The 13191-nt window shown below is 41.2% G+C and overlaps 1 protein-coding gene and 1 long non-coding RNA gene across 2 annotated transcripts in view; one reads left to right on the forward strand and one right to left on the reverse strand.

Annotated features, from left to right (window-relative positions):
* Positions 1–13191, forward strand: part of LOC123987865 — a 90803-nt gene that overhangs the window by 57612 nt on the left and 20000 nt on the right. The window lies entirely within an intron of this gene.
* Positions 1–13191, reverse strand: part of LOC114871964 — a 42772-nt gene that overhangs the window by 10028 nt on the left and 19553 nt on the right. The window contains exons 3-10 of the mRNA XM_029178625.2: positions 7079–7139; positions 6062–6179; positions 4556–5037; positions 3481–3747; positions 3029–3393; positions 2675–2802; positions 846–972; positions 308–459 (exon numbers count right to left, since the gene is read on the reverse strand). Coding sequence (XP_029034458.2) covers positions 308–459; positions 846–972; positions 2675–2802; positions 3029–3393; positions 3481–3747; positions 4556–5037; positions 6062–6179; positions 7079–7131 — 1692 coding nt within the window. The 5' untranslated portion in view covers positions 7132–7139. The remainder of the gene's footprint in view (positions 1–307; positions 460–845; positions 973–2674; positions 2803–3028; positions 3394–3480; positions 3748–4555; positions 5038–6061; positions 6180–7078; positions 7140–13191) is intronic.

Consider the following 13191-nt stretch of genomic DNA (forward strand, 5'->3'; position numbering starts at 1 on the left):
GAAACAAATCTTTCGTGAATTGCAAGAAGATAAATTTAGACAAATTTCCATCCACTAAATTATTTCGTCTATTTTCCAATTAGAACACAGGCGATCATCCGTTCTGGATATCTGTATAAAATTCTTCTGATATCTGTGCAAAAGTATACAGACGCCACGTGGCTGTAATCGAACGCCAGTAGCATCGTTTTAATTCGATTCGATGAATCTCGAGAATTTCGTGGACGAATTCCCGTTCAGATTATTGGAAATTTCGAAGCGAGCCACGCGTGGCACGCTGTCCACTGCCATTTTACAGAAAGTCTACCTTGTGATGCTGGCAGAAGGTCACGATCACAGGTAGACAGACTCCCGGTGCTGGATTCTTCTGCTCGATCGGCGCTGGCGTTCGTTCCATCAACGCCATCACGTTGCTGTAGATCGTTTTGTTCTCCAATCGTATCACAGTCTCCAGATACGCTGTTTCGTGTAGATAAATTTATTAGCGAACCCGTATCTAAGATTGAAAATCTTGAGAAGGGGGCTATAGCATTTAGACTTTCTGTCACTTTTGTACAGGCCAAACGGTAAGAGTTATCGAAAAAATTCTTGCGCCATTGTATTTAGTGGGTTAAAATCTCAACGAATGGCAGATAAAAAATATTTTTGTTTTGCTCCTTCTGGTCTGATCGAAAATGGCCGAAAAAGGGTTGACTCTAGAGCGAATCTCGCTCTAGTTCACTTTAGCTTGCTTTTAATAACGATGAAACTTTCCTACTTTCACTGTTCAGTTCAGTTAGATACGTATCAAGTTTCGAACAGAAAAGAATTCGGGCAGATGAAATATATTGGACGAATTTACTTACATTTGAAGTATATGGCCAAACCTCCAGCGATGATCAACAATGCAACAGCGTTAAAAAACACTTGCACGAACCTAAGTCGAAGCCTCCCTGTGGTCACATAACGGCTGTTCGTCATGTCCCTAATGATCTGAAGACAGATCAATAAAAATGATTGCAATCGACAGTAATTATAAATTTTAATAATTTTTAAACTTAATGGACTTAATGGTTCTAATGTTAAATATTGATACACGAATTCTACATGTTACAGATGGTTATTTGATTACGTAATGCTTCGTCGGTGTATTTACAAATTGGTACTAATATTAGTTCCAAATACTCAATGTCTTCGAGTGGTTCGCAACGGATTCTGTAATTGAGGAGTGAACGTTGCTTACGTTGTACCTACCCTTCTCTAACCGGACCATATTGATTAAAATTTTCTCACGGTTGCACCGCGATATTAAAGTACAAATTACGTCACTTTGTTCAAAGAGCAGATTTGTCTGTAAAACTTCCTGGTACATGCACGGTTTCGCGAATTTCCAACGAAAATGGGCACCGTAGAGGTAAACATGCAATTACACGAACAATTAATTCCTTTGAACTTTCGATGGATTTTATGCAGATTCGTAATAGCAGGTTTTGTTATACTGAAATGTGCAAGTGGTATTGTTTTCGCATTAAATTGCATTCGTGCTTCTGTCATATCACCACCATCCATTATGTTCAAGTCTTTACAATTTCCACTATAGTGAAAGGTGACAAGTAGAATAAATCGTGAATATTCAGACGCGACGTTCAAACTGATACTCTTTATATGTAACACGATTATTATAATAATACTGAAAGTGCTGAAACGTTTTTTGCATTCTGTATCGAAAACAGCTTAATTACACGAGACATTTATTCCCGATGGAACGAGAGATAATTAACAAAACGTGAAAGAGAAAGGCAAAGAAATTTACAACAATCGATGAGGGGGAAATGAACGTTTCAATCGTCCTGTTCGAAATCGTACAGGATTTCAGCGTTTATTATCCCGTGGTCCATTTTCGACGCTAATAACAGGAACGTTTCATGTAAAATGATATCGGCTAATACTCGATACGGGCTACGATATTGGCCGATATCGAGCCCGTAACTCGACAAGAACCCGCGCTTTCCCATTTCCCCTGATCGCGAACAAAAGGAGTAAATGACGCGAGTTATCGATCCCCATGGAAACGCGGGATTTCGTGTTCGTTTATTCCGCGTACGAGCCGGTTCCATCGTTTATCCGTGTCGCGATTATCTCACGGCCCATATTTGTATCATTTTTTTCCTCTCTAAAGAGCACAGCGACGATGAAATTCCGTCGCCCACAGGTTTTTAACAATTTGATATTTTAGTGAAATACCTACCTGAAATATTTCCACAAAAATTCAGCTATAAATTCGTTTCTCTTGACGAAGTAATAAAACGATTTGAAAATAGACAATTTCTCATAGATCTCTGAAGTCTCTCCAGCAGAGAAATCATTTTCACCGATCGATGAGCTACCAAACAAACGAGATTGACTCGAAACGTTTCCGGTCTGCGGATAAACAAACAAACGTATCAACGAGCGAGCTCCAGAAGCTGCCTTTTAAACCCAGTCGCGCTCCTTCGAGCGTGCTAGTAATTCCCTTTAGAAATCGCTTGACCCTTAACGAATCTATGTACACAGGTCTATTATAGAGACAGGGTTACGTAACATTGTGGTGGGAAATGGTAACGCAATCGATAACCCGAGGAAAAGAATTAATCGTCCCCTTTTCCGTATTACGTAACGCGTTCTGCGCATTGAAATAGTCGCGTCGAGGTCTTACCTTATGATGTAACGAGCTGTTGTTACCACCGTGAACTCTGACAATTGCCTGTAGACTAGCAGGGGTGCTGGTTGATTTTGTAATGGTCCTGTTCGACGAATTGTCTGGCTCTGACACGAGTGCTCTGTCTGAAAATTTCCGCAAAAATCGTCAATTGAAATTAGAATTAATTGGGCGATTTTAATTTGGAAATTAATTATTTCCATCCTTCGAATTACTGTTATATCAATAACGTAAGGTAATAATTTGGAAATTTAAATTTGAAAATTATTTATCAAAATGATTTTCTAAAAATTATAAAGATTCTTCGTGAAAAATTTTGGACGTACAGCGACGCGGGATGAACATGTTTACCTGGAACCTTGCCATATTTATGAGGAAGAAGAGGAGCTTCCATAGTTTTGCTGGTGTAGCTAGGCGAGCTGGTTTGACTGAAACTATCCGAAGAAACGTTACTATCCTGTCGTACGCTGATGGGTTTCGGCACTGAACTCTGACAAACTGCGCTCAGAGGCGGTGGAAGATTCGTCTGGGTTGCCTTCGGCAGTTTCTCTAGTTTCTCGCCGCAGTTCCTATCCTTTCGTAGAATATGCTGTAGGATATTCCTCGCTCTATCCATCTCCGCCTCGTATTTTCCACGGGCCATCGCTTCCGATGATTTCTGCTCGGAATGCAAACGTCTCTCCAAGTCTTGCGATGCTCTCTGAAGCTCCTCGTACCTAATTCATCAGAAAAGCAACGTTCCAAATTATTTTAATGAAACGAAATATGCCAAAGTTTCTTGTTTCAAAAAACAATTCGCTTACCTTCCGATGGATCTCTCTTTACATCCACGAAGATGATCATCCTCCTCGTGCAAGCGTCTCTCCAGCTTCTTCGAGACAGCCTGAAGTTCCTCGAACTTACATCGTTTCTCTACTTCGCGACGCGACCTCACCAACGCCGCGAACTTCGTCTCGTCCTCCTGCAGAGCCTCCATTCGAGACGGGGTTATTTTGTCCCGAGATTTTCCGCTTACCGTTTCCTCGCAGCCATCTCCATCGTTCTCCTTCTCCATCTTCGAAGAGTGAAACCTGTCGTGCGAAGACGAGGAATGAAGAAGTTCGTCCAGAGGCACGTTGATTAAATTATTCTTGCTACGTTGTTCGACTTATTAAAAAAGTGCCAGGAGAGAAATTTCACGAACGACAACGCGCGTTTCTTCAACCCTTTCAAGCTCCGATGCTTACGCCCCAGCCAAAGGTTTTTGTTCTTGTGAAATATGATCATTGCAGACAAGAATGGCACGAGCGCTTTCTATGAAAGCATCAATTCTACAGTGAAAATAAGAGCCACAGTATTTTGTTCTTTGAAAAATTTATTTATCTTTTGCTTCAAGAAGGAATTTTTAATCTGGGAACATTGTAGACATTCTTTCGGTGGGAAACTCTCTTGTAGGCTCTTCAAGGAGCAGAGAATTAAGGCTGACTAGCGGTTACGAGAACGCCAGACCACTTTGAAGAAACGTCTGCTGAGTAGACTCTACTCGAACGTCTACTCAAGATAGAGTCGAGGAAGTTCACGCTTCGTTTAACAAGCCCGTCGTAAGCGTAATCGGCCGTTAAGCATCTCGCTTCTAATTTAAGCGCTGCCCGTAACACGCTCGCGAACCTGCAGCGAACCGCTCGAACCGCTTCAGAACGATCGGTGCTAATCAACGTGCCGGAAGTGATTTCGAGAGATTCTTCGTGTATGCAACGCGGAAGCTGACGCGACTTACATTGTGTCGAGGTTGCAGGTAAACGAACGACGAGGAGAAATGCGTAGAAAAATTTTCTGGACTTCATAAAAACGTGTCATTTTCAAAGCATTAATCAAGGGAATTAATGAATTTACGCTCACCTATCATTTTGCAGATTCACCGTCTGCCTTTGACGTCCGTCCCTGACCCCCTGCTGATCTTTAAACTTCGACTCTGCACTCTTTACGATCCTCTCGTGCAGTCTCTTCTCAAGATCGCGAGAAGCTTTCTGCAGCTCCTCGAAGCTCGACTTCTGACGGAGCTTGCAATCCTCTTCAAAGTTCGCTTTATCGAAATCCGCCACGAAATCGTTGTCCTGATTCGTATTCCGCGCCTCTTTATCCGAAAAGCTCAATGTATAGTCTTGATTAGCCGATTGATCTTGAGACCGGAACGGACCGAGATCGATCAGTTTCTCATTGTTCGAATCGTGAGTCCAGGAAGAGGATAGGATCGACGATGTTTGATCGTTGGTTGATAGATTTGTTTCTTGTCTCGTCAACGATTGTATCGGTATAGGTTTCTCGTTTTTGCTTCGCTTAGGAATCGCTGGTAATCGCAGTGGTATCGGTGGCGGAGCTACCTGTGGGATCAACCAGTTTCTTGCTGAATTTCTTCTGCTCGATTGAACCGCTTATCCCTTGGGAATACGGACAGAGGAAGGATAGAAGATTGTGTTTCTGCTTTTTTGTTATGTAAGCGTATTCGTTTGTTCTACTCGATTGAGTTAACCGTTCGGGGATGATGAAGTCGAAGGTATTTGTGAATCTTCTAAAACTTGGGGTTTAAAGATAATTCTATACATTTGTTATTTTTATTTTAATGGGTCTTTTGAACTTTTAAATATATAGGTATTTTTCCTCTTTCGAAATGCTAAGATAATTAAGTGAAAAGCATGTAGGTAACTAAAAGATATTTAACAGATGAAGCCAAAAATTGGCTCGTTACATATCCGTACTCTCCAAAAATTGATCGATCATTTAGCGGAAGGCCTCTTTAAATGATCGGTCAGGATTTTGGAGCGTCCAGATTTGCCGGCGATGGGTGCAGCTTGATCCATTAAAGCCTCGTTTGTCCACTAATTACGTGGGCGAGTTCGAGCAACCGGCGAACGAGTTGTGCAAAGCTCCAGCAGGGAATGCTTCTGCTCGATTAAATGCAACCACCTAGAACGAGCTTTACCGGCTGATAAGATTACGTCGTTTTTCGTTTCGCTTTTGTTAAATTCGCCCACCGTTGGCGCGCCGCTAACCCGCGCTTTATTCCCCATGATTTACGCAACTTTGCGCGAAGAAATTCTACGAAATTCGCGTAAATTTTTCGAAGGAAATTAGAAAACCAAGGCTCGTTGACTTATAGCGTCCGCACCTTGATTCAACCCTTTCCTAACCAAAGGTTTGCTAAGTCTTCTTTCAGAATTTTTGCGATCGTTGTTTCAAATAATAAAATCAAGTTTAGTATTTTTTAGGAAAAAGTATTTCTACGGTATGTAAAAACTCTATACAATTACAAATTCACACATCACAGATTTCAATACACAACCCAGATTTTTAATTAAAAAAATAGAGCGTTAATCGAAGAAACGAGACAATTTAAACTTCACTCACCGCAGGTGTGGCTGAATGGCGTCGTGGAATCGGTGGTGGAGTACCGTTTCCGGTAGGCGGGGGTTCCGGAAGCAGGGACGTGCGAGCCGGTAATCCAACGCTGTGAATTCTACTCTGTCTGAAATTTCGCGCGGAAACATTGCCTTCAGGCGTGAACTCGCTAAAGTCCAATTTAAAAAATTGGAAAAGTACAACTTTCCACAGTGTTTGTCGAAGTTTCTCTCTAGACAATTATAAAGTCGTTGCTATGTTAATTATTTAATAGTCATGAATAATTAAGAAAAGCAAACTATTTAGATGCTTCCTTCCGTTTTTATGAAGACGGAATTACGGAAACCGAGAATTCTATGTAATGAATGCTTTCAATTAATGTTAAAGACGAGCACTGACCACACATTTAAACGAATTAAGACACGCGAAACGCATCCGAGGACTATTAATGATGGTCCTCGAAAGTTTAATACCATCTAATTACTATAATCAGGTTTCTGTCAGCGCCAATCATTCGTGTTCCAACTTCCTGCAAAGCTTTGCCATAAATTCAATCACTCCTTTTCTAAGTATCATTTAATTAGCAATATTTACTGGTTCATCCTTTAAGACAGATTAAAATGCAGGGGTAGACTTTTGATAGAAACTTTTATACACCGCGTCAGTTGTTGGAGTACAAATTCACAGTCAAGAAAAGGGACTCGGAAGAACGAACATTGTTACGTTTGTCCGTGTACACTAAGCTACGCAATTTTTCTTTCACGACAAGAGCTCATTTCTTCAATTTACTGGCCACGGAACGAAGAACTCCGCGATTAAATGTCCCGCTACGTTGAGGGGTGAAAGAGAAAAGGAAAGAGCACCCCTCTCGCGATGACGATTCGACGCGAAAGATAAACGGATTAAGAACAATTAGATTTCGAGAAGTTATCGCGCGCTGGTGCGTGTAAATGAGAATTGTAAAGTAAACCGACTTTCAAACAGTTCCTCGAACAAACTAAATTGAAGGGATTATTTTTTAATTACCTTGGCTGACCCGTGGGACTCGTATCACCGCCATGAGCCTCGGTTCCAGACATTTTAAGCGCTGCAATCAACGATAAAAATCCATCGTCAATAAAAAAACAATCGTCGGAATTTACTGCGATGGTGATGGTAACAAAAGAATGAAAGAAAATGTTTTTTTCAACGATAAATGAACTAATGAAATTAGTTTCACATATAAAGACGAACAAAATTATTATGAAATAAAAATGTTCTTCATTTTCAACTAACTCGTCCCAGTTATACCACCTGTTACGAAGCACCCTGTGTGAAACGTGTACATGCTGACACACACGAGTATCAGTGCCTTCTAAGATCTTTTATGAGTCCAGCTGCAATGCTCGGAAATGGAAACATTTTCCTTTTAGACGCGCAGGCTTACACCGGTGAGCTTCAAAGAGTATTAACAATAACGAACAGTTGTGAAAGCGCCGAGTTTCAAAGGAAGAAAAAGGGCGACTTAATATGGAGAGCGAAAATAAAAGTAAACGAGACACGAGATCGTTCACAGTCGAATTAATTCTCGCAAGTAGATAGTTTGCTCATGATGACAGTGCCACTTCGGTTCGCTATCAAATGAAAGCACTATTCAATTTCCTGCTATCTCATCGGCGTGTGCATCCTTCCACGAGGCTTGGCCCTACCAGACTGCAGTCGGGGGATCGATGTGTACCACCCACCCCCGCACCCTCTGCGAAAGCACTCCGCGCCTCTCTCCGACACTTCCGTTTTAAATACGCGCCATATTCGTGTGTTCCTTTCGTTTTCGAACCATCCGAACGGACACGATTTTTCCATTTTGTCGATCATTCGAAAAGCTGACTAATTTCCTAGGGATTATTTAATCCCATGTTGTGTACCATGTTTTGTTTTTGTCTTCTATAAAGAACACTGATAGTTTGAACGCCTCTTTTTATAGATATAAAGAGATGATTTATAATTTTGAGTACATTCGGTGCACATCCGATGACATTTAAACAATGCTTCAAGCTCCATGTTTCGTGGAGGGTTGAAGCGAGTACAAAACAGAGCCATTGCCGACACCTGCATCGTAAACCCCTTGGTACAAGTTTATTCTGACCCATTTGCGGTTCACGAAACAGGGAATAAGGGCTGTCCTGACCTACATACCTGTTGATGATCGATTTTTCCAACGGGGCGATGATTCTCCGTTAAAATTGTCCGAGCAGCAACGCGACGTTCAACCGTGAAAACAAAAGATCGAACGAAATAATGAGACGTCTGCGTTGACCCGTGACAAACTCGACAAGTAGTTTCATTAACTTCCGTGAGATGATCCCGAGAAACGTGGGTGAAACTTCAGCTTTCAACTCGTCGACACGGTCGCGCGAATTATAGAAAAGGATACAGACGCTTTTTCATTACCCGGCCACTTTCGACCCGTATCTCGCGAGGCGACGTTATTGCATTTCCCTCGCGTCCACGAATTTTCAGAATTTCCTCGACCGAACATAGAAAATATTTAACGTGGCGTCGAAGTGACAGGTAAAAAATTATAACGCAAGTTATCAGTAGAACAGTAATGCGAATATTGCCGAAACGTCTTTCAAATAAATGAAAGATCAGTCGTGCCGGAGATAAAACTGTTTTCTTATGAAACTTTCAACGAGTTTAACGTGGCAAGCACGGTGCTAAACCACGGATGTCGCGTTGAAAGATAGATGGAAGTCAAAAGTTTGCCACTATATATAGTGGGGATACAATGCAGCTAATGAACGTTGGAAACTACTCATTGGCATGCAGCGTGGGCGATAAACTCCACTAAAGGCCAATTATATTATCAATATGCGTGCATGCGGTATTAGAAATTCGCGTGCTTTTCGAAATATTCCATGAAGGTATTCTAATGATTTGAAAACTGCAGAAATCGTAAACTTCAATTTTTCAAGTTCCAGTACCTTTATATCTCAATTTTCGTAGCTTCAGGGACATTAAAGCTTCCAAATTTTCAATTCCGAAGTTCCAAAGAAATTCGTAGCCCCAAATTTCAACTTCTGAAGCTTCCGATAAATTTGCAGTTCCAAGTTACAATTTTTGAAGTTCGAGTGCCTCTATATTTCACTTTCTATAACTTCAGAAACTTCCGAAGACTCGAACTTTCAGTTCGTGATACTTTGGAAAAATCTGCAGGTCCACATTTTAACTCGGGGGAAAAAATGCGAGAGTTCCAACTTTCAAGAAACCTTTTTTACAATCAAACGTCGATGAAAGGGCTCGTCCTCGCGGTAGAAAAATGTAAATTTCACACGGAACGATTTCGAATATCGAATTCTAATAATTCCACGAGCCGCGAGAAGAAATTGCCGCATTCCGATTCCGATGCGAGGAAAAAGAAAGCGAATTACCGTGACCCTGCGGCTGAATTTCAATGATAAAGCGAACGTAATACTCAACGACCCGGTTTCGTTGCTCGCTAAAGACAAGAATATCGTGCTTTCTTCGCTTTGCCAAAGTATCAAAGACCAGATAAACGTGTGTTTGGTGTCCTTTATTACTGTAATCCAGTGAAATCTGTGGCTCTGCTGAAAAGAATTTCGATGCTGAGATCATAGTGGCACAAGTGTATCCAGAAGATTGATGAAAGTCTCTTGAATCAAATATCTGCGCTAGAGTTACTTCAAGAAGATATCAGTCTTCTTTCTTTCGTAATATCCTTAGCGACTGTCATTTTGTTTGATGTAACGATCGAGACAGGTGGTGGAGTTCGATAAAATTCTTATAACGACTGAATTTTTATAAGCAGAACTGAGAATTATTCAAAGATTATATTTTACAAATTATTATTTGCAGTGTGATCGGTTTTAGTAGACAGGAATCTTTCGATAAACTTTATCCATAAAAATTCGACGATTCTCATATTGATTGATTATTCGGTCGAAGAGGTTTAAACTGTAACAGAATATTTGTGGAAAATTCAGTAAAGCAAACAGAGGAATCGTTGAACGGGAACGCAATTGTTCGAGTTTGAAGAGGATCACGCGATTCGGGATTATTTCCTATGTCAGCTTTGTAAGAGCCTCGATTTTGTTCGCTACATCTACTGTCCCGTGTTCTATCAAACGTGGAGAAACATCGAGTGGTCGAGGTTCGATTGTCAACTGGCCGAACTTGGATTATCAGCGTCCCGTCGCGGGAACGGTTTCCGGATTAGGATGTTGGCGAAACTTTGTATCCCCCTCGTTCTCGCCTCTCTGCGGTGTATCGATCAGTAAACCAACAAGGAAATATCGATAGCCCGGAAAATCTGTCGTCGATCGAAGCCCTACTCGGTTCTGCTTTCTCGTTTACTCGCTTCACAGTTTAAAGTAATTGAATCTCGGTTAATCACTGTTTCCTTAAAAAAAAGAAACATTGGGGAATTTGAAAAAAAGCAGCTAAAACAGCTGTTCGTGTTTACTTCGGTGTTAACTATTAGTCGATCGATTAAATATGCGACAGAATTATTGAAATTTCGAGAATTCGTATCGTGTTGAAAATTCAATGGAAGTTACCCGTTTCGAGCTCGCTTTCCACGCGTTTAAGAAGCCCGAGATGTACGATTCCGGTTGGTGGACACTTTGTGTAACGCAGGAACGTAATTTCGTCCATTTGTGTAATGGATTGTCGAGAATCACTGGGATAACTCTGATCGAGCCACCAAGTCCCATCAAAGCAGTCGATAAATGCCAACCGCAAGAACGTGTACGACGGCAAACAGAAACGCTCATTGCCTGATAATTGGCGTATCTCTACGACGATATCCTGAAATAAGGGTCGAAAGGCCGCCAGTTCCCACGCACCTTCGTTCTATCGTTGATAGACGTTTTCTCTGTGTTTGACAAGCCATTATATTTTTATTAACCATCGTACAAAACTTCGGATAATTTCATCAAACATGACACGAGGCTCTTCAGAATATTCGAAAATATTTCAAAAATACAGAGATTCAGAGGTAATTGAATAATACGTAAATATTTAAAAAATCTCATTAGAAGATGATACAAGTGTTTCAATTAACAAACGATGGTAAATTGTTTACGAATACCTGTTGAACGTCTCGATGAATACATCGAATTATTCGTCTGATTCGATTAAAATTTCAATGGGAACAGCGATGAACGAGATAACGAGAGTTTTTAGTCTCTCTGAAGAGTTTCAGAAAGTAAGCTCTCTACGTGTCCGGTAAACGAATCCTCCAATTTCAATATTAAAACCCTCTCGACCTCTCTCGTATAATGTTCTTGTTTGCTTGGCCAGTGAGCTCGCCGTTTAAATAATCAATCTACTGCGCGAGTACGTTTCAATTAGAAAAAAGATTAAGTTTGTGTTTCAACTAACGCGAAAATTAAATATAACATCTTCTTTTCAATTTATCAAATCCTTTGCTCGGACTTGCTTATAATACTTGCTCGAGTAAGAGCTTTCAGAGTTTTCTCAGCCAACGAACAAACTCCCCTTTCATCCAGCTTCATTTTTCAACGATTCATCCACGTTGGAAAGAGGATCAAGTCGTTCCATCATTTTCATGTAAATATTCGTCCATCACGACTCTGATTCTCGCATTCTCCGACGCTTGTTTACCCCTTTACATCGACCAGCAGGCTCTATCGATCCTCGACATCGATGCACTCGTTCACAGAAGCGTAGCCGCGATTTGCATACGATTAGGCATATAGAGCGTATCGGAAAGGGAATCCTCCGATCTTATCCTACGTCTCGACGCTTTCTCCCATTTTCTAGCTCGCCTTTCTTCGCCGAACGAACACAAATCCGAGGCGAGAATCCGTTCGCGATAGGTGCACGGAGTTGCACGAGCGTGTACCCGAGGTATTCTGAAAATCCTGAAAGAGTCGGCCTTGTGAAAGAGATTCACAATGGACCGAGAGTCGTAAAGTAGAAAAATCCTTATCGTACCACTGCTAAAGGGGACGTTTTCCCTTTAATTGACGTGAATCTGATAGTATTTTCAAAATATTTCTCCTGAAATTTAAAGGACCAACTTCTGCCCTTGAGTCAAACATTGCAGAGTAGCTCGATTACCATTGTAGGAATATTGTAAACGGTCCTCTTGACATTGTCTAACACAGGCGAAAACGTCGAGAATCTGCCTTAGAGCAAATAAACTTGGAGGCATTGCCGTAGGAGAGCTGCGAAGGGGAACTCGAGAGGATCCTTGTTCCCCTTACGTCGGAGATATTAACCGAATTACTACTTACTCACGGGAGAAGCAATCACTGGTGTTTACTTGCACCGAATTACTTGCTCGATGGAAGAGAGGATCTTTGTTTGCTCTTGTTCGAGTACCGTTTGTAAAGAAGCTACTTGTATCGTAATACTATTTCTATTTTCTTAATGATAGATCACTGTTCGATATTAACGGAAAAAGTAACTGGAAGAAACTTCGGAAATCTTATTTCTTTTCATCGAAGTCAGTCATCCGTTACCGAGAAAATAAATAAAATCGACAAGAGACAGTCGATTTTTCGAGGCTCATCGTTTTAGACGATCAACAAAGAGTCCTAAACAATCACGTGGAACTGTATCTGATCGTTCGTTATTGAATCGTCGGAGGGAAATAAATCGGAGAGGAAGGCAAACCTGTCCAAATGACTGACAATTTCATCGGAGAAGAACACGACTAGGCCAGATAGAAAATAAAGCTCGCACGAGCTGCGACCCACAGGATCATAAATCAACGAAGAAAACTGGGTATCCATAAATCAAGGTACAACTTTCATATTTATTTCACCGCTCGCGATCGCTCATGCGTGGATATCGTGTCACCTGGACCGTGCTTTGATTTTTGACAGCCTATCTCCTCTGAATATCGCGAAAATTCGTATGCCGACACTTTCTGATCGTTTCGTTTCATTTCATTTCCTTCCTTTTCATTTTTCTTTCTTTTCTTTTTTAAACATTAAGCATGCAACGTCAGAATGTCTGGGAGGGCCGACTTTCCCTAGGAATTATCGATTCCCTTCGCACGTGGTGCAATGTCGATGTTGTCCTACGTGCCCTGGTACACGCACCTTAATTTTATCGCCGTCACTTGGCAAGAAGCGGTAAATAAAAAAAGAATTTTTACGAGACCACGT

This window comes from Osmia bicornis, chromosome 6 (assembly GCF_907164935.1).
Source record: "Osmia bicornis bicornis chromosome 6, iOsmBic2.1, whole genome shotgun sequence".
NCBI classification, from domain to species: domain Eukaryota; kingdom Metazoa; phylum Arthropoda; class Insecta; order Hymenoptera; family Megachilidae; genus Osmia; species Osmia bicornis.